Source organism: Opisthocomus hoazin, chromosome 6 (genome assembly GCF_030867145.1).
Source record: "Opisthocomus hoazin isolate bOpiHoa1 chromosome 6, bOpiHoa1.hap1, whole genome shotgun sequence".
Classification (NCBI taxonomy): domain Eukaryota; kingdom Metazoa; phylum Chordata; class Aves; order Opisthocomiformes; family Opisthocomidae; genus Opisthocomus; species Opisthocomus hoazin.
The window spans coordinates 11,151,802-11,173,120 of record NC_134419.1 but is presented as its reverse complement, the minus strand read 5'-3'; the positions used below and the strand labels follow the sequence as shown (position 1 = coordinate 11,173,120).

General features: G+C 39.2%; 1 protein-coding gene across 15 annotated transcripts in view; it reads left to right on the top strand.

Annotated features, from left to right (window-relative positions):
• The window catches only part of MAST2 (microtubule associated serine/threonine kinase 2), a 205,324-nt gene that overhangs the window by 116,918 nt on the left and 67,087 nt on the right, over positions 1 to 21,319 (top strand). For all 15 annotated transcript variants that reach the window (XM_075424578.1, XM_075424580.1, XM_075424579.1 and 12 more), the window contains one exon: positions 16,056 to 16,147. In XM_075424578.1, the coding sequence (XP_075280693.1) occupies positions 16,056 to 16,147 (92 nt within the window). The remainder of the gene's footprint in view (positions 1 to 16,055; positions 16,148 to 21,319) is intronic.

Below are 21,319 nucleotides of genomic sequence, written 5' to 3'. Positions count from 1 at the left end.
GGTCAGCTTTAGAAATGAACCATTTGAGCATGTGTGACAGTTTGCTGGGAATATCGCCTGCTGCCGCGCTCTGCCAGCGGCCTGCCAGCGCTTTGCCTGCCCTCTCAGGGGAGATGGGTGGGCAGCTTGGGCTGGGCTTACCTGCCTTCTGGTAAATCGGCTGGTGCATAGGACACACAGGTATACAGGGACTCTTGCCAGGGCATTGGTCCTGAAAACATGTGTACACGTATGTAGTAACTTTGCTCCCGAGAGTATATGGGCTATGAGAGCGCTCGCTGTACACCTAGTACGTTGCAGTGTGCGACCTGGGCGCTGCTGTCTGTTAATGTTCTCAGCATCTGGGCACTTGGAATGAAGTACCATATTATTAAATGAATAAATATTTTTCCATTTTAATTGGCTCCCTCTCAAAGCATAATGTTCACTTCTTAGTCAACTTCTTTGAAAAATTACGATTGCAATTTAAATTTCTTCTGTAGCATTACAATCTTGGGCATTTTTAGCAGCAGAGAATTTTTTACTGTGTCAAATATTTCATACAATTTTCTCTGATCTTTTTGTAAAACTTACATACAGTCCTACTCTATTTGTGATAGCTTGTGTGCTCTTAGTTCTGGGCTTCTCTGCCTTCAATTTCTCTTAGTTTTAAATTTGTTTTTGCATCGCAAGCGTTACTAGTGGTATTCTGACTATATGACACATTTCTCTGTAATGATGGCATCTGATACACACTAAAAATCCTAAAGGGCTTCACTCCCATATGGCCTTTCCTACATTAAGAGGCAAATGGGAAGGACTCCTCTTTCTGCTTGGTACATTATGGTGAAATGAGCTCTCTCGTGCAGCTGGTGGGATTCTCACTGCAGCTAATGGTACTGTAAAGTGAACCATCTGCTCCTCCGGTCAAAGTGGCTGGATTGTTTCTTCTTGAGCGTATTCCCATAAGGACAGAGAAAGTCAAGAGCAAACTGTAAATACAGAAGTTTGTCATGGGGACAGATAACATAAACATAAATCAAATTTACCTGTCAAACTGGTTCTGTATAAATATTTATGATTTTAAAGTACAGAAGAAATATGAGAATTCCTTGGTTCAAAGTGCATGTGGGGTTGGTATTCCAGTATCAGCTGTACTGAGGCATTACCTATTGAAAATGGATTATGGAAAGATAAAGCATCATTCTGACATATTTAAATTAAAGGTCTCTGGTTTTAAATCCTTTTGTTTCTTTGTGCTTTGGGCATATCTTGAGCACGCTCTTGCAATTTGATATTATTAACAGCAGTTTAGAACTATGCAAATGGGTGTTTGTTGGTCTTGAAAAACTGTTTTAGAAAGGTAATTTCTAATGTTTCCTCATATTTTCAGCAGTTTAATCCTGTCTGGATGGAACAGGCTGTGACTATGGATTTTAATAATTTCACGTCTGTTTAGTGACTTTCTTTCTGCAAAGTTAGGATGGGGGGAGATTTGTGTATTGAAATTACTTGAAAGATAACTCTGGGGCATGACAAAGGTGGATTTCTGTTAGGAAGGACTTGCTGGTTTTGTGTCCACAATTGCCATTGATGCTGTAATTCTCTTTCCTCGCTTTTCCTTTCAGTGAAAGGGCATCTGTGATGCAGTAATTTGGCAATTTGTTAAAATCACAGGAATGAGCTGCCCTTAAAGTGTAAAACAGTCTTTAAGTAGGAAGACATCTCTAAAATCAGTGATTCTATGGAAATGATTGTATTTTATTGTAAACAATTCCTTGGTAAGTAAGAAAAATACTCTTCATTATTGAAATACTCACAAACAATAAGAGAAACCACCTTTCACTGGCACGTAAAGGAGTGGGAAATAATCAGACGGCCAAAAGCACATAAATGGTAATTTTTGATGCATTGGTGTATACATGCTAACTTTTAAGCTACCGTAACAGGACCATGTTAGACAGTGAGTCCATACATATCCCTTCAAATGTATTAGGTGTCTTTTTTTATGCTGATTCATCTAGATTGACATTAAAAGCTGTGTGTGTCAGGATGCCATATCCTCCATATATGCATTGTCACTTTGAAGAAAAACAATTAGTTTGACGCTAGCAGAATACTTACTTTTTTTGTGGTAACATAAAGCTAATCTTAAAAATGTGAGTCTATGCTATAATTAACCTTAAAGTGGGAGCTGTCATGCCACACATTTCCTTGCTCGAATTAATAAAATAAGAAATGTTTCCCTTATGTTGGGAAGGATGTTAAAGACCTGGTAATCTGATGCTTTTGATAATATTTAGCTCAATTTTTTACTTAGCTCAGCATATTAAATGGCCTCCTGACACTCCCAGTTGGAGAGGAAATTTCATTCAAATTGCTTCTGCTAGTATTTCTATATGACCTGAGGACAAAAACACAGTGTGGGTGGAAAAAAAAATTTCTGTCTTATCTTCTGAAAAGCTCTTCATGTGAGTAGTCTTTTGGACTACATAGAAACATACGGGATATTTTGCTCAGTAATGGATGAGTTTTGGGAAGCTTCCAGTACGCTCTCCATTACGGGGTATTCGTGCTACTGAAACACAATGAAAGAGACTGGTGCGCCATGAGTGGAAGGAAGTGCCTCCTAATATCCAAAATAAGTGTAATGATTCAGGCAATATGCCTGGATTGTTTGTATTTTCTAGTTTATTTGGGATTCTGTCTGTAAATCAGATTTAAATTCATTTTGAATACTGTTGGCTGTTTCTGTGCTAGACGAAAACCCAGAGTGTCCTACAGGGTTAACACTGAAGTTTTAAGCCTTGAAAGCTCTTTGTTAAGATGGAAACTCTCTTGTATGAACACTTGGCTATTGCCCAGGACAAACCAGTTTTTCAACTCAGAGCTTCTGTGGAGAGGAAACTAAGCAACACACAAATTGTGGAGGATTTCATGAATTATTTGGATCCTTCTCATGAAGGGAAGCTGCTGAATATGAAATAATTTTACAGTGGTGTTTTAGCGAGCAAAATGAAATATTGGGGAAGGAGACAGGTTTCAGAACAGGTAGGAGGAGAAAGGAGATTCTGAACTTCACAGAGGACGCTCAGATCAGTGCTACTATGGAAAGTAAGACAGAAAAGGTATATACTGGCATGCGTTTGGCCTGGAAATGTGCAGTTCTTGTGTTTAATTGAAGTCGACACATTTGGGTTTTGGAATCCTTACAAAGTCTGTGCATCTGCTTATTTCAACTGTTGTTTGTCTCAGGAGAAGTGAATTTTAAATCCGGAGCGCCCATCAGCGTAAAGCTCTGGGATGGACTTGAGGATGTGTCTGGTTCCGAGGAGTCTTTGCCCATGCCGTGATGTTACTCTGGGCAGGTCCTTGCTCCTCTTTGAAGAGGTGCTGGGTTGTGGTGAGAAGCAAACTAAAAGAGATGTTCTCTGGTGCTCTTGGGATTCCCGTTATTTTAATGGCAGCTGAATGCCAATGTTAACAAGGAACTGTACACCTTAAGGCAAAGTGTTTTTCATAAACATTCCTTATTTAAGGAACTGAGAGAAACAGTGTATGATGTGTCATCTTCTATCACCACACACCTACCTGGAGGCAAATTACTTCGTTTTCGGTCAGGTGCTGAACACTTAGTATTGACAGCCATCTCAGTTACCTTATTGAGAAAGTGCACATTCTTTCAAAGCATTAGGGAAAACACCTTTGAAGTGATTTGATTCTACATTTGTAGATAATTGTCACATATTCACTGAATAGTTTTTCCCAGTCCATAGCCCTTTTTTTTCATTTTTGCTATTATTTTGAGGACTACTGAGTAATACCTAAGCATGCTTTAGAGTAGATTTGTAGATAAAATAATAAGCACTTCAGTAGTGAAGTCTCATAGTTTATTCCAAGCCTCTTAAAAGTTTAGTTGTAAAGGCTGTTCTGGCGTGCTTGCTCTTGGGACTGTCGGCTGAAGGTGGAAGGGTCCAGAGAATCAGGATCCAGAAGGGGAGTGCTTATGAATGCTGCATGAGGGAGTCCTTGTGCCAGGTGAGAAATCCAAGCCACCTGATACCAATCTCTCTTGGCTATCATTTTAGGCAATGCTGTGCAGTAAATTGGACATGTTTTGGGACTGTAAGCTCAGTAAATCGCGATCTTTTCCACAAAATGCCTCAAGTTTGAGGAGTTGGTATTTGACTGTGATATTTTATGTGAAGACCAAGCTTAGTCATGTATTGCACATCTAAGTAAACATTACGCTCATATAACGGTATGAGGCTTGCAGTAGTCTCAGCATATTCATTACTGCCTGCTGTGTTTACGTAGTACTCAGCATATAATTTAAACTACCTCAGAATTAATAGAAGATGTAAAAGTTACTTCACATGTTTTATCTGATGCTGAAGGAGTTACTTTTGGTATCAGAAGACACTGCCAATGAGCATGTACTAGAGGAGAGCTGCTGGAGCCCGAAGGGTCATAGATTAAAATGTTCCGCAAGCACATATGACAGCAGTCTTTCACCTGAATCTTTGCTCTCTGAGGAAACTGGCTTGAATCCTGCGGTGCATTTGAAATTACTTATTTCCAGTATGTTGTATGTTTTCCTGTCCCTCAATTTTGTTCCAGTCTTGATTGCATGGTAGATTAGTAAGTTACAATTAGCAGACTTAATTTAAATTAAGCGTGATTGCTATGGAATTTGAAGACCTGACTTTCTGTAATGGTTTGCATTTGTCTTCCTCTGTGTCTTCATTCTTGTGCTTTCTTCAATTTTCATGGGTCTCATTTGGTTTCACGCTGGCCATGCTGGTTTCAGACTTTGTGGTGGAAGAGGGCTGGTACAGCGAGAAAGCTGGGATATGACAATACCCAGCCCCCAGTAATGTATTTTACAACAATCTTTTACTTATGCACAAGTAGGTGAATTTTTTTTTTCACAGTCCTGTGTTTCCCTACTTTGTCTCAGAGAAAATTTGGCCATGTTTGCCTGTGCTTGTGAGTTTGTGTGAAAGTTAGTTACACATCATTTGTAAAAATAATACTTACCTGCTTCTAGTTCCTTTAATTATCAGGAAGTACAGAAAGCATTCAAAAAACTTTTAGTGGTTTCTTCATTTGCGTTCTGATCCAATTTTAAGAGGTACATTTGTTAAATATCTGCTTTTTTAATAGCTGTGTAAGTTATGGCTCTGTGATTTTACTAGGATTTAGTTTTTCCTAATTTCTTTTATGATTCCCTTTTGTCATCATTGCTAACATTAATTTATTTTTCATACATTCATGTATTTGTACTTACTGCTCTCTACCATCTTACTGTAAGTGGAATTGATTTTGATCTTAATCTTCAGCCTTCTTAAATAGAATAGCTTTTAAAACAGGGATGCTTTCTTAGGCAATGGCAGAACTGCTTTACCTTTTGGCATGTACTGCAGCAAGCTTTAACTCTCAGCTCGTGGCTTTTAATGTTTGTATTTTTCTCCTACTTTGTTTTGTGAATAATTGTTTCAGCTCTGAGCTGCTAAAATTTCAGAACTCTGTGTGTATCTATTTGTAGTATGTGTTTGTATAGTTATTAAACTGGAACGGCCATCCTTGTGTAAAGAATTGATAGCGATTGGATAATGAACATTTGGCTCAGATGGCAAGTAAGCTTTACACAAAAGAATGAGGTTTAACATGTAATCAGGCTTCATTGTTCCAGAAACTTACCCTTGCTGGAGATCTGAGGGCTGCTCTTTGTGCCAGAGTAGGATCTGCACCCTGGGCCTCCCCCTCTTCTGCTGCCTTTTGTGGTTTCACTGCTCCATTAACTTGAAATGCCTTCTACAGGCATATTTTCTTATTATTTTAAAATAGGCTGCTTATTTGATCTGATATACACTGCAGTATAGTTATCTACTGTATTTTTGTAAGTCATTTTTTCATGTCTTTTAAGTTTGTTGTTTTTATCTGAGACTGGTTTATCGACAGACCTGTCTCTGTAGATGAGTAAGGACCAAATAACTGAATACTTGATTTGCAGCAGATTAGTGTATCTCTCTGTATAAATTCATACTAGCTTTACTTGCTACTCTGAGCATTTTCAGTGTCCACAGAACTACAGGTCCTGTCTGTCAACTTCTTTGACATTTAGAGCCAGCTCTTCTAGGTATCCTTTTCTTCCTCTCTGCTATTGAACGAGTGTATTGATTAGAAGGGTCCTGAGCAGCATTTCTTTCTGCAAAGCTGAAGGGACCAAACTGACCTATATGTATTCTCTCTCAATGTCTGTTCTGGATTCTAGCAACCCACCAGCACGCACGTCTCATCTTTAACTTGCTTTGGTAGGGAACAGCTCTGCTCAACTCTGTTGCGTCTGAACGGGCAAAGCACCGCGCGCTCCCTGCCAGGACAGCTTAGTCCTTGAACAAATGTCAAAAGTTTGTAGTTTACTTGCCGAGATTACTGTTATGTTGAGCCTGGGTATTTTCCTAATATGTCCATCAGACTATAATCAGCCTACCTTAGCACCCTCATGTGTTGCTTATATTTTTTAGAGACGTTTTTGAGGATTTTTCTCCCACCTTTGTGTGCACAAACATTATGAGTGGTAAATTATTTTCAGTGTGTCCATTTAAAGGCCTTTGGAAGCTGAATGTTTGTCTGTGTCTGCATGCATACATGTTTTAATGCTTTCATGAGAACATCGTTTTGCTCCTCTTGAAAAAATGAACCTTTCTTCATTGGACTGTCTTTAGAAGTAACCTGTCCTTATCAAGAAATGTTGCAAAGTTGATGCTGATTTTGTTTTTTCTGTTTGTTTTTGCTTTGTTTTGTAAGAAGCTAAGAGTTGGAAAACATTATCTCTTTAGAAAGGGGAGAGTCTTGTATAGTCAAAACACAAAGTACACTCACTTTTTAGTTTAGAAGCAGAAGTATAAATTTAAAGTATCACTGTAAGGTAAGGACATAGAGACTGAGACTGATTCTCTGGACCTACGTTGTTGTATATTAAGCTTGGCTCTAGGGGATGAGTTTGTGAATTGTTTACCTATTCAATAAATACTTTTCTTATATATTAAACTCTGCAGAATTCAAAAAGGGAAAGCTGCAGTCCTGGTGTGATGAAAGAACATGGTTCTCTTAGCAGGCGATGGTTGGAGCAATGCATGGGTCAGAAAGGTAGGAGGGAAGAAGGAGTTGATATACCAGTGGTGCAAAGCATGATAATATGTGTTGCAGCTTACCTTGGTGGATTTTATTATTTTTAAAGGTCAGATATTTTGGTCCCTTTAGCTTCTGAGATAGATCCAAAATATCTAGGAACCCTTTCTGTCAAAAACCATGTAGAACTGAAAAACTGAGGGGTGGAGATTTTACCCCAAGCTACCTGAATTGGTGAGGAATCGGTTGTAGATGAGGACTTGGAGAGTTGATTTATTGTCTAACAATGTTCTCTCCCTGGTGTCTGCTCTTCTGGTGTGCTTGTCCAGATGTGGTGCCATGTTCTGTTCAGGCTTTTCTGTGCTCTAATGGATTGGAAAGTGCTTGCAAGTCAAATATGCCAAATGCTTTGCAGGAAAGTTGGTGTTGTCCATCTTGTCCCTTGGAGCGCAGAAGATGGCAATAAGTAATGTTCATCTGCTAAATAGCAGTGGTACCCGGGATGAAAGCAAGGCCCAGTGCTCGTCAGCCGAAGAGTTTGCCTAAAAGGCAGAGTGGGACTGTAGTTCCAGTTAGTATGAAGGCACGCCATAAGCATAAAATTCTGCCAAACGGGCACAAAACCTGAAACTCTTCAGTAAGGTCGTTACTGTTCATCTCCACAGTGTGAAAGAGGAGTCTCACCAACAGGGCAAAGCCTTTCCAGGGGAGCTAAGCAGGGCACAGGGCCTCTCCGCGTCTTCCAGGCTGCAGTTTGGGAATAGTCAGCTCCAGCAGCGGGGAGTCCTCGATGCAAGCCCGCGGTGCTGCGGCCTGATGGATGGGGAGATCTGCGTTCCACCTGTGGACTAAGCCTGTTGAGCCTGGGGTCTGCTGGACCACGAGTAGTTCTACATTCCCTTTTTTGGAAGGAGGCCAGCATCCAGAGACAGATATATATATGTGTGTGTGTGTGTGTATATATATGTTTTTGGGTTTTTTTGTTTCTTTTCCTTTCCCATGCTCTATCTGTACAGGTTTCCTCAGAGTCGTGTCTGCGCTGGCATTTGCCCTGTGCGGCAATAACTTAAGACCAGTCAGACCTGACAATTTGTACGAACTAGAGGAATAGCTTTTCGACTCCCCTGAGTTGTGAAAATCTGTGTAGTTACAAAGGGATTGTTGGCACGTCATATTTCATGAGCTTCTATATAATCTATTGAAAAGTTTTTGGCTGCGAATCGTAACTGGTAAATAAACCATGGATGATTCTTTTTTCTAGGGAAAAGATTACCTTTTGGTTTAAGTATTTGACACAGGAAATGTATAGATTTTATCACCCATGTGTATTGGTTTTGTTGGTCTAACCTTCAGAATATGTGTTTTTAAAATTTGGAAATAATTCAATTGCGAACATCTTAGTGTCATCTGCATGCATAATGCTCCCACCCTGGTTATTACTCTGCTGTACAACTCTGAAAATCTGCACAGAAGAGGCAACTCCATTGACACAGTCTGATTTGGAGATTATTACTAAAATAATGTATTGTTAGAATAGCTTTTCAATTAGATATGTAATTTATCTTCACACTGAGGTTTGAAACTGCAATTAGCTGATAAAGAGCTAATTTGTAACAATTTTTGATACTTCAAAAATGCTCTGAAACGTAATGAAGAGAACTGTTCATGTTGTGTGCTACAAAACAACTGAGTGACTTTTCATATTATTTTGTGCAGGATTTATATGAAACCTCTTTTGGATCTTGGAAAATGGTTTCTTTTCATTTTCAGCTCGCATGCTTAGTTTCCTTTGGGCAGAATGTTTAGAATGGGTTTGTTGTTTTACACACCTATATATCATTGTGAGCTACACGGTTAAAAGATTTGAAACAATATAAGAGAACTTTGTCATTTCATTCTTTAATTTGTTTGCTTGGATGTTTTGGAGGAAAAAAAGTGATAAACTGTCTTCTGTGAGAATTGCCAAGTAGAGACTTCTTTTAAAAAGCAGTTATGCTACGTGAAGCATTTAATAATAGAGTTGGAGGAAATGGGAAATGAAAGTATGCAGTTATGCTTAGTTTTCGTTAAATCATCCTTTCACACTTTGTGATGCAACTTCATGGCAGTATAATGCATAACGCATAACACACTGAAGTAGGAGACAGTAATGCTTCAGAAGGTTGGTGTGTGTTTTCTCCCATCAAATACTGTCTATATTTATTCGGGGGTGTCTCTTCCATAGCCAGTGGTTGGTGGTTTGGTTTTTTTTTTAACTTTTTTTCTCTTCATATAAGAGCAAAGATAGGTTTGGAGTGTATTTGCAAGAGAGGAACATTTCAGAATGAAGTGGCTTGATTTAGTTGAGAATGGCTGTACTAGTCACTGTAATTTGTTGTGACATTTCATTTTGTTTGGCTTTGCGGAGTTGTTCCTGTGTTGTTAATAATGCAAAAGGTCTGGACTATACAGCATGGTGTGAGCAGGTGTGCACCAGCCTCAAACATTAGGCAAATTAGACATAAATTTGGTGTTAACTGGCAATTTTATCCTTTTCTTTCATAATTTCTTAGCTTGAGGTGATGTTGCTTCTTGAATTTGAGCTCTAAATAAAGAAGTAGAGGGGTTTATCTAACATTTAGTTTCAGATAAAACGGAAATGGTCTTTCGTGTAAGAAGTTGATTTCTAAGTACTAAGATGTGAATTTTCCTTAAAACACCAGAACCAGTCTGCATCCAACTTACTGCATGCTTTGTAAGTCGCGCATTGTTCAATTCCTTGTTCGCTTCAGCTCATGTGTTTGTTAGCGTGCTGCAATATGCGGCATTATGAAAAAAGATGTTCTCATGTTTTTTAACCCCCATGCTCTCTTTGGATACCTGTACAGAAGCGCAGCCCATACGTCACAAGTTGACTACATCTTTTATCTCCATGCTCTGTGTCTTGTGAAATTCACATCTTTCCACAGTCATCCACACAGGGACTCTAATTTACTGGTACCAGCATGAGGCAGGAGAACACCTGTTAACATCTTACTTTAATACAGAAGGGAAAGGCTTCAACCGTAGAGGCAGGACTTTTGTTTCATCGCAAAGTGAAGCCGTCTTCACTTTCCAAGAAGACTTTCTCATACCTCATAGGTGACAATGCAAAATTTCTTTCTCTGCAGCAGCTTATATGTTGCACAAATCTGGATTAACACGAAAGAGGCATTAAATAAAACAGGAGGAGGAGGAGGATGTAGCTTTTCATCACGTGTGGAACCAACACCCTTGAAGACAAGAGTGAGTCTTCAGCAGCTTGGTGCAACTGTCACCTACAGCAAGCCAGAAAACTTGGAGCAAAGTGCCCAGTTATAAAAAATACTTATTTGTCCAGTTTATTTCCAATCATGAGCTTCAAAACAAAGGGGAACACAGATCTGGGAAGAGCCTGGCTTGTTGAACAACTTGCATCTTTTTCTGTGGTTGTAGTCGTTATGGTCGTAGTAGGTAGTCCATACAAGCTTCAAGTGGAAGAGGGTCCCGTACTCATGCGGTTGGTTTTGACTGTTATTTTTCTTTAAGGCTAAATTCCTTTAGGTTCCAGAGTTGAATCCTATTTGAAATTCTTCAGTAAGATGGGGGAAACGAGAATACTGCAACCCAACCTCAAGGGTTTGACCTTCTAAAGGAGTGAATGGCAGGGAAAGACTGGAGATGCACCGGAGAAAGAATCCTTAGTCGTTTAGTCTGGGTAAGGTAACCAGGAAGGGATCCAAATTAAGGATCTCTTGCTGCTTGTGGGACTTAGGCAATATATGCTGTTTTCCTGGGTGACACTGGGAGTAGGATAGTTCTAGTGTTTGTTGTGGTGGAGAATCTGTCTACGATCTTTAAGAAGTTGCTTGTTGGACTTGTGCTTCCATCCTTCAGGTCTTAAGTGAGCGTAACTGTATTTCCTTAAGACGAAAGAAGTGTTTATTGTGGGAAAGTGCAAACCACAAAACCTACACCATGAATAGTAACACTTCTTCCCCCAGTTATTCTAGGTTGAATAGCTTTTAAACTATTCTTGAATGTGGAAAAAAACCCAATCAGTTGAACCAGATGCTTACTTATTCTTATCTATTTTAGAGAACTAATTATCCCTGTTGTTGGTAGTGCTAAAGCTTACAAAATTGCTTCCATCTTTGAATTACTATAATTAAGACAATAACTTCCACATCTAGTTAACATTGCTGTGCAGCTGGTGCATTCATTGACATGCAGATTTTGGATTTTGTAAATTTTCTGCCATTGTAAATAAAAATTTTAAATACTTATTTTCATTTCCAAAATGTCTGTTTCTCATAAAGAAGTCTTTGTAAATCAAATCAACTGAAACCAAACTCCTGTAGCATCAGAGGAGAATCTAGTTAAATTTGGGTAGGTGACAGTACATTTTAGGAGAATGTGTAACCACTGATATCTTTTGTAGGTATGATCACTCTGACTTTTGGATCCCATTTTGTAGGGATTAGGGCTCACTAAATTAAATGTCTAAACCGGAACAAGTCTGATATTGGACTTCTGAAATGTTATTTTGAAAGCAGCTATTAGTTAATGCAGGAGTTAATCTGGCACTCTGACAACCTGAAGTTGTTTACAGAACTAAAACTCTATAATTAAAAATCACTGATATGAATAAAATACATCAATGTTTACTAACCAAAATGTGATTTAAACTATACTTTTACTGTACGTCTTTCCACTTCAGGTTGATTTCTATCAAAATGGGAAGACTTGTGCAATCGGTGCTAATCTTGTTTACTTTCATATTCAGCAGAAATTTTTCAAGGCCTGTAAATTTAGATAGATTTTGAGAAACTTCCTTATCATTATTAATTTCTAATAACCAGCAACACTATGAAATTACTTGGTAGTGGTGTTTGGTTATTTATTTATTAACAGTTTTTCTGTGGCCCTTGCTTTCACTACATGAATGCCTCATGGATGTTAATCAGTTTTGCTCAGTGCGTTAGAGATGTCCCCCGAGTAAACTACTAACATAAAGAATCAAGTATTGATTCATGCTGAAACTGAAGCATTGATTTCTTTTCCAGACTGAAAATGCATCTGAAACGAGGTGTGCTAATGGTGCTCGTTTAGAGGCTTGACATCACCTGTCTGTTGGAGCACAGGAGAAGGTTTCTTAGGGTGTAGTTGGAGAGCACCCGGGCTGCGAGCAGCTCGCAGGTACGCTACCCAATGTCCTCATAAATAACGCTGGCCAAGGGTGCTGGCTCCAGGGCACATTGCAGTGGGTCCAAAACCAGTGTCCAGTTACCAGACCCACGCCCGATGTCCTGCAGTGTTCAGTTTCAAGAATGCGCTGGGAATGCTTCAGTACACGCAACAAATGTTATTTTTACTGCAGGCAGAGAAGTTAACTCCAGAAATAGTAAAAGCACAATTTCTGTAGTGATGGCAAAGGAATTGTTTCAAATATTTCCACATAAACTCTGCATTTTGCCGTGCACGTTCAGAATTGAATCAAGTTGCCCTCGTGCTCTAGCCGTTTTCTAGCCTTGGGTCTGGCAGCGTGGCTGCGCGGCCCCGGTGGCATGGGAGGGCAGGGGGTGGCAGCAGGGGTATTTTGGCATTGACAGCCCTCCAAAGCACGCTGCTGACTGGAGTTCGACCCTGCAGCTCCGGGTGGTACAGAAACTCTGCAATGTTAAGATCGTATTTTGCCTAAACTGGAAGACCTGGAGAGAGTTTGTTCTCTAAAGTTATGAAGTGGGATCTGAGGAAAAAAAAAAGGTTAACGAGACCCATACCAAATTGTGGGAGGAAAGGAGGGTCAGGGTCAGGCTCGCCTTGTGTTTAATAAAAATAGCAAGACTTTGGCTTATAAACAAATAGTAATGCTGGGAATCTCTCTGGACTGGTTAAGAACTTTATTTTTTTCTAGTTAAAATACTCAGAGATGTATAGGTAACCTTTTCCCTTTTTACTTTCTCTGTTTAGTCCTGTTTCCTTATATAGACTGAATTATTTTTAGGGAAAAGAAATGTTTAGTATTGTTTGGAGAATTTGTGAACAATCATAAACAATAATACCAATACAACTTAAAAAATTAGTAATATGGTCTCCTCATTATCATTGGCCTTACAGCTTAATATATTGAGCCCAGTGCCATCTCTCTGGCTGAAGCGCATCTTCCAGGAAATAATTTTTTCTTAATTTGAACTGTTTCTGCCAACACTTAAATTGACTAGTTTGAATTTCTTTGGAACAAAGCTCTGGTTAAAGCCAGCTTTGCTTCTTTCATATTTAGCTGCTGTTCTTTAGAAAGTGCTCAAATGCTGTTGTAGTGACTTCTTGGGGAAGGTCGTCCAACTGAAGTCTTCATGTTACCCTCTCACTTCCCCCTTTTTTTGTATTTTTTTGACTACCAAAACGTCATCACTCATGTTGTGTAGTTTCTCTGGGATTCCGAGATCTATTAAAAGTTTTGTATGTATATCCAGAGAGCTCTCTTCAGCCAGGAGGGAATATGATTGTATTCGTCTGTATAGTTTTCTCATCGTACAACATGAATTCGAGAAATTAGAAATTCTGGTTTTATCCTCTGTGTTTAAGCTTTGCCTTATTGCCAACACACATGGTTCATAGAAATGGCTATACAGACCTAAGTGATGTTCCCTCTTCCCAGATTAGCGATCCAGGGAAATTGAAAGTTATCCAATTTTGAGGGTGTAAAGAGAATAATGTTTTATTCCTAACTTGGGGCTAGGCTTTCACTCCAAGCCATTCTCTCCTCTGTGTACATTTGTGTAAACCTGACCTATTTTAATAGGTCTCAGCTGTGCTTGGTCTCCAGCCACTTAAGCCTTTCTCTTTTGGTTCCTCATCTTTGCAAACACAGAAGAGAAAATGGGTTTGTAGAACTTGGTTCAATTTGGCAAACGTGGGCAAGCCGTTAAAAAGCTCCAAGTTTGGGACAGTTCATGTTCCCCATTATGCTGTGCTTTAAATATACCAAATTTCCACAGCCAGCTCCAGGCATTGCTGTGGTAAAGTGTATTTTAGGAACATGACCACAGAGGATGGAGCTCTGTTTTCTCATTGTACTAGTGTTTTATATTGAGCAAGATCTGAAATTCGTACATTATAATTTGTATTAAAATACCCAAGATTTTTTGATTTCTTACATAGTATTAGAATACTCAGGACTTCCATGTTGCAAGAAAGATTTTCTAGTAATTTAAACATAATGGTTATCTGATATTAATGTTGGAATTGAGTATTCTGTTTTTGTCAACGGTTACTGGAATAGAGTAACTGAGAACATATTAAAAAAAAAAAAATCCATGAACCGAGATTTTAAGCTTCTTAAAATCAGGCTGATGTTTTTTCCATACAATGTACACAATGGCAATCAGTTTTTGGATGGACTGTTGTTGAATAATACATGAATGTAAATGGAGATTGTATGGAATCAGTTGGATAATTTTGAGGAATGCTTTAAGTACACTAAAGAGCCTGAATAGCAGTTAATGGTGCTTCAACTTTATTACTGTTTATTATAGTTGGCAGTTCAGTTGTATTTTTTTCTGCATCGAGTTCTCTAGTTTCCTATAGAACAGCAATAAAAAAGCTTACAAATAATAATAGTCAGATACACTGTATCCTGTGGCAGCAAAATAGTTTTGCATTAAATTGTAGTTCTTGGCAGTCTGAGTGTGTTTATTGCTGGGCAACCTCAGAAGATCGGCTGGTGCAGGAAGGACCGAGGCAGACATCAGCATCCAGAGCTGTGCAAGCAGACGGGCTCTGGAGCTCATGGAGCTTTGCAGGACGGTGGAGCTGGGCCAGTTAGCTCCTTGTTCAGCCTCTGCTCAGCCTCCCCTCTCCCGTCTATTCTCCCACCCCCTATCAAGACCAATATGATTTTAGTTACCTGTTTTGAGAACTGCTGAAGTAAGCAGAAATGTTTCTGCCATCTAGAGAGCAAGTTAGAGGTACAATGAAGAAGTGTACGTAGCTTTAATACTTGGTTGTGAGATTTTGCCAGGAGCTTGGACTGTTTATTCTGTTCAAAAAAACAGGAAAAGTAGCCATCAGAAAGTGATTTAAATATCTAGTAGTTGTTCTTGTTCACAGCTCCCATGATTTAAAAATGTTTCCCTTGCCCATTACAATTACTTTTATCATCTGTAGAGCTAAGTATTTGGTACTAGCGATCACAGGCTGGGAAGCACATGGTGGAACACATCGTTCTCTTCTTTTGGCAAGTTCTGAAACTCCAGTGGGGAAGAAATAAATCTGAGCTGCCTCATACAGAGGTGTCGCGTGCTTTGCTGGAGCAAAGTCGTGGCACTGGGTGAAGCTGATTCAGCAGAGGGCTTGTCTGAGACTTGCTTTGCAGAGTTTGCTATCGGTATTGCCACACATGTTCGCAAAGATTCTTGAATCTTGGGTTTTAAGTTTTATTAGTAATCCTGCTCATCTGCTGAATTGTGTTAACACTTTGCTTCATAATTTCAACACTGCCCTAAGGAATATACTCGTTTTTCACAGTAATAGCCAATAATTGTAACAGATTTATTTGCTAGGTCATATATCGGTAAGAATATCTGAAACACTCTGGGGTATTTTACAGTTTTCTGCTTGTTGTGTGATTTGTGAAGCATGAGTTGCAGATATTTTGTGAATCAGGAATGTATTGTAAGCTATCTCTAGTGGCCTGTGCAGCATGAGATACAGGTTTTTATATTGCTGCCAGTGTATTAAAACACTTGTTGCTCACAAAGTACCTTTCGGCCCTGTGTGTTGACTTCTTTGCAGGGTCACTACAGAGATTGAGAACGTGAGGAAATACCCACCTAAATACTGAGAGATTCCTCCCTAGCTGAAAGACATTCTGCAGGACCTGCCTTCAGGTGCTCTTGTTCATCTGCCCATGCCTTATCGTTTCTCTCTCTTTCTTTCAGCTGTCGGACGAGCAACAGAAAGAGTTTGATTGTAACATCCAGCACATCTCCAACTCTCCCGCGCCCACATTCCCCTCTTCATGGACATGCAGGTAACTCCCAAGGACTGCTTTACCCAGGAATTGTTAGGAAAAATGTCAGTGTTCATTGTAGTGAGTTTGAACATACTGATACTCTACATCAAAATATGCTCTTTGAAACTTAACTGTGGTTTTTCACCTTTCCTAACTTGTAAGAGTTTAGTTTCAAAAGAAAGGTTTTATATCCTCATCTGTTCTGCACATTCTAGTTTGTTACCATATCCATCTTCCACTGTTTCTGGGGGATTCAGTCCTCTTATTTCCTGTAGAAGAACCTGAGATGGAGAATGAAGTAAATTAAAATAAATAAATATATTTCAGTAAATGTCTTGTTTTGAATCTCCTACCATGGTTAATTTGTGCCAGTGATTTAACCGCAGTTCTCATGAGAAGATACATCCTGCTTGTTCCTGTATGCCTCCGGCAGCCCGTCAGCTGTGCCGCGTGCCATCGTATGGTCTCCGTCCACTACTTAGAACAACAAGAGATGTTTAGTATTCTTTTCTTTCTTTACATTACTGCTATTTTTGCCATGGCAGCAACTGGAAAATGCTCATTTCAGAGCAAATGCGCAACTGTTTTTTAGTCATTGAGGTGAAGTGTGTGGAGCTGTATAGAAAAAGAATGATTGTTCAGCCTACAGTAACTATGGATTTTCAGCAAGGATCATGCATGCAGATTCAACAGCTTGCCTGAACAGCATGTTCCCTTGATGCTTTTATTGCTGAGGGAGGTAGGTGATGTGTGATTACATTGTTTTCAATATTTCAAAATGCCAGCAAAGACAGTTGGACTTCAGGTATGGCCTTAATGGGCACCAGTCAGTAGCGTGAAACAGCTTGGACATTGGTGGCACATCATCCACAGTGGAGCGTGTCTGGAAGCACGTCACTGTTGCATCTAAGACAAGTAACTTGTTTTCATTACAATCTGATTTTCCTCCTCCTACATGGCAGTATGTTCTGTAAACACTTTCTGGAGATTGAAACTAAAGAAATGCTGAGAAAGAACAGAAAATTGATAGTAGTTCAGCTTGAAAAAGCCATCTGCTTCCGTTTGCAGACCGTGGCATCTTGAGAGGTGACATCCAGCCTGTTGAAAGGAAAAAGAAGACCAAAGTTATCATTCAGGGATGCCCATGAAATCCTTAACCACTATAAGTTTTCATAAAGCTATTGTCGTATTTGCGTAGGGTGCTATAAAGCCTGGTCATGGAAGCCTGCAAAGTTACTTTAATGACATTCTTTTAATAAAATGGCCCATGATTTTCAAATTAAAATGTTAACAAAATCTTAAAAGTAGTGTATTAAAACCATTGCCTTTTTGCTTCAGCATCTTCGATAAAAGATAGGGTCAAAAATGTGCACAGGGCAATTCCCTTTCACTTCAAACTCTCTTGGTTCTGTTGTGTGTGATTATGATAGTGATAGCTTTGTAAAATTTGGGTTCAGCAAGGCATTTTTCCCGGTAGAGATTCTCCACTTAGTTACATTGTGCTCTTTACTTTGTTCTTAGAGTCAATACATATGTTGGATTTAAAAAATTCTAAATTAGCTGTAGAAACCTTTAACTAAGGTGATGGAGAAAGATGCTCCTCAGATTATGGAAGAAGTGTCCTTGCTTGGCAGATTGCAACAAGATGTTGATGTGATCGTTGCTCAGAAAACAAATACAGAAATGTTCGCAATAGGAATGTTTATATTTTCTTTTGATTTTTTTCCTCTAATTAAAAAATGAAAAATCGCTCTTAGTGGTTTTGATGCTCTGTCAGGCTTTACAAGCTTTTATTAAAGTATGTCACTGTCTTCTAGAAACTAGAGTAACTAATCAGTTATATGTCATCTTTCTTCAGCAGTAATTGTCAAATATTTCCTTTTTTTTTTGTTCTGATGTTACATATGAGATTTAAAACTATTAATTAAAAGGATATCCTTTGTGACCTCCAAGAATAGCCAGTAGAGCATAGGAAGATAAATTACTTGTGAGTTCTCTACCAGTGCTACATTTAGTAGACTTTCCTGGGAAAAATAATTTATTCAAGAGACAAAAGTAGATGAAATTTAGAGTAGAGTCACAAATATTTTCTTAAGAAATATCATGTATGAGATGTGAATTTGAGAACAGGCTGTGATATTTGTTTAGTATTTGAACAGAATCTGTCAATCTGTTTGTTCAGACACATACGCTGATAAGTTACTAAGAAATGCTGGAGCCTCTGCCTGGCCACTTTCGTCTTGAACACCCTCCTCTTAATGCTCGTTCTGAGCCTCTCTTATGAATCAAAGGAACAGCAAGCGTGCAGAGAAATCAGGGAGGCTTTCTATAATGTTTCTGTTTAGAAACCACTCTAAAACAGAGTCCTGTACAGCACTAACCTCAGGAGCTGCTCTTCTGTATGTAAAAGTCCGTGGGTGTGATACAGCACAGTTTGACTGTCAGGCAAACCTGCTTCCTAACGAACACTGATCTGGGCAGATACACTTACTGTCTGAAACAGCATTTGGAGAAGATGCCAGGCAATTTCATATCCTAGAAAGTTTAGAGGAAAAGTAATACTTAAGTGATCTCAACGTTTGAGATGGAAGTACATCCAAACAATTTTGCCCTGAAATCACTTCTGATTCAAGAATGCTTAATGGGTCTGAAGTGTGCTAATTCAGTTTTCAAACTGTATGAAATGAGCTGGGACCTTGGTATAGAAAGCTGCAGCTTGTTAACTTCATGGGAAAGTCACTCTGCTTGTCTAGTCACCCAAACTTGGATTGAATTGACCAGGTTTAGGAATACGGGTTTGAAAATCCTCCTTCTTTTTCTTTCAGAATCAGAGGAAACAAGGTATACATGTATGTTCGTTACTTTTTTTTATCTGTTTGAATCCAGTTCTTAAAATCTCAAAGTTGCAGAGAACAGGCACACTGTACTCATGTTGTAGCATACCTGTCATGAGGTTGAGTTACCATTTAAAGTGAAAAGCTTAAAATCAATAAAAGAAGCATCATCATCTCTATAATTCAGTAAGAAAGAGATTGGTCCTTACAGCTGGATGACTGAAGTTCAGGCTATTTTAAAATTTACTTTCCACAACTGTAAGGTAGCCAGGTTGCTCGCTGGCTTCCAGTGGAGACGTTGTCTCTGCTGGGACCTTTGTCGTGCTCCCATCTGTAACGGCAGCTGGAGGGAGCTGCTTGCAGGCAGCACTGTGGTACTGAGTTAAATTATTCTGCTTTTTTGCTGCAAGTTCACTTCCACCTTCTGGCAGAAAAATGGCTATTACCAAGACCTCTATCTATTTATTATTTTTAGAATTGGCAGAGTATGTAACATACCACTGTAGATCCTGCCCTGGTTATTGGAGCTGCAGTTCATCAGCGTTTCATGTGCGTGGTCCTTGGAGAGTGTGAGAACTGCATATGAGACAGGTGGTGCACAGGGTGCTTCAACATTTTTGGTCATTTTAAGATTTATGTGTGCTGGAAGGCAGCTAATTCTGTAGCAGAATAAAATCTTTAGCTGCTTGTGTTAATATTCAACAAATAGTGTTAGTATATCCTACGTAGAAGACTACAACAACTTTGTCTTTTGCATTTATTTATTTTTACAAATCTCAGAAGCAGGTTTTGCAAAATGGTTCTGGTGTGAGTTTTTGGACTCGTTACCTATCTGATGAATGTCATGTTTTTAGATGATAGCTGAGACTTTCACCTCTCTATTGCCCATGAGGTCCGTTTTTGTATTTTGAAGGGTAGTGGATATACGAATGCTGTGGCTGCATCCTCCTTCCTGTGTCCGGAAAATGTAAAGGGTCATGCCTGAATTATTAACGTTTATGTAAGTGTGTTGATTTACCTAATGGGCAATCATTCTGTGTAACAGCCTCCCTTGAGACAGAGTCATTTCAGGTTCGGTAGTAGCCAACCATAACCCTTGAGCAACCGGGGAATTTACCTTTGCTAACAGAATAAATAGAGTTTCGATCAGCCTTGGTGAATGAGACCATTGCACTAAGGCTTCTCTTATTAAAATTCCTTCAACTACAGCAGATGCAGCAATATTGGGAAATTTTAGGGAAAGTAATAATTCCCCTTCTCCCTGTTGTTGTTTTAAAAGCTTCACCCAGACTTGAATTGAGTAGAAAAACTAATTGCTTTTCATTTTAAAACTACAAGCAGCTCACAAGGGAACTAATTAAAATTCCAGTGTCTGGAAGGAAATATGCCATATAAATCTGAAAAAGTAGTTGCTTAAAAATTAGTAGTATCTCCATACCAGATCTGCAGGCTCAGAAGAGTTCGAACACCCACATACTTAATTTCAAAATTTAAAAACTGTCATTATCCCATTTGCACAGTTATTCTGAAATCCCGTTTTGATCATAATCTGGAAAGTTTGCAAAAGATTGATGAAGATATAAAAAGGCAATGACAGTTCATTGCTTGTTTATAGCAGCATTGGGCAATGGGCGTTTTGTTCAAAAAGATCATCTTGCCACAGTGGGGTTCGTCGGCAGTAAAGCTTGAAAAATGGGAAGGCAAAGACCAAGGTTCCCATCAAAACCGGCAGCGTTCCGTGCTTTGTTAGACCCAAGAAAAGGCCTCGCTCCTGCTGCATTTCCTCCTGACCTAAAATGCTCCATCAGCTTTCTGCTAGCAAGCGACTAGCGACCCTAACCCTAGCCATGTGCTGCTGCTGGGAGACGTGTGTTTATGCACCAGTGAGTTGTTCACTCTATGGCTATCACAGCCTTCTCCCAGCTTGCTCGTAAGCTTGCAGTGCCATCTAGACTGTCAAATCGCTCAGTCTTCTCTTAGTTGAAAAGCAGCAGAACGTCTCTGTTTTTCCACTGTGACCATAAGAATTAAATGAGTACAAGCTTAATAAATGAAGCACCAAAAATCATCTAGTTATTGATTTCTGATCACTCTCTCCCCTTCCCACCTGGGATATACTGGGAATGCGTAAATGATATGCAGGATTAAGGGAAGACTTGCATTGTGTTATGTTACACTGTGAGCTCGTTAGTTCTTAACTAACAATAGAGGAGGAAACCAAGCCAAAGGAAGTCAAACCTGTTGCTCAAACCCTTTGTTTTTAATTTAGTCTGCTCTTGAAGCAGATTGTGGAGTGGTCTGGAATTCACTTACCTCTCCAGTTCTCTCATCACCCCTTGACACATGTGAGCTCAGC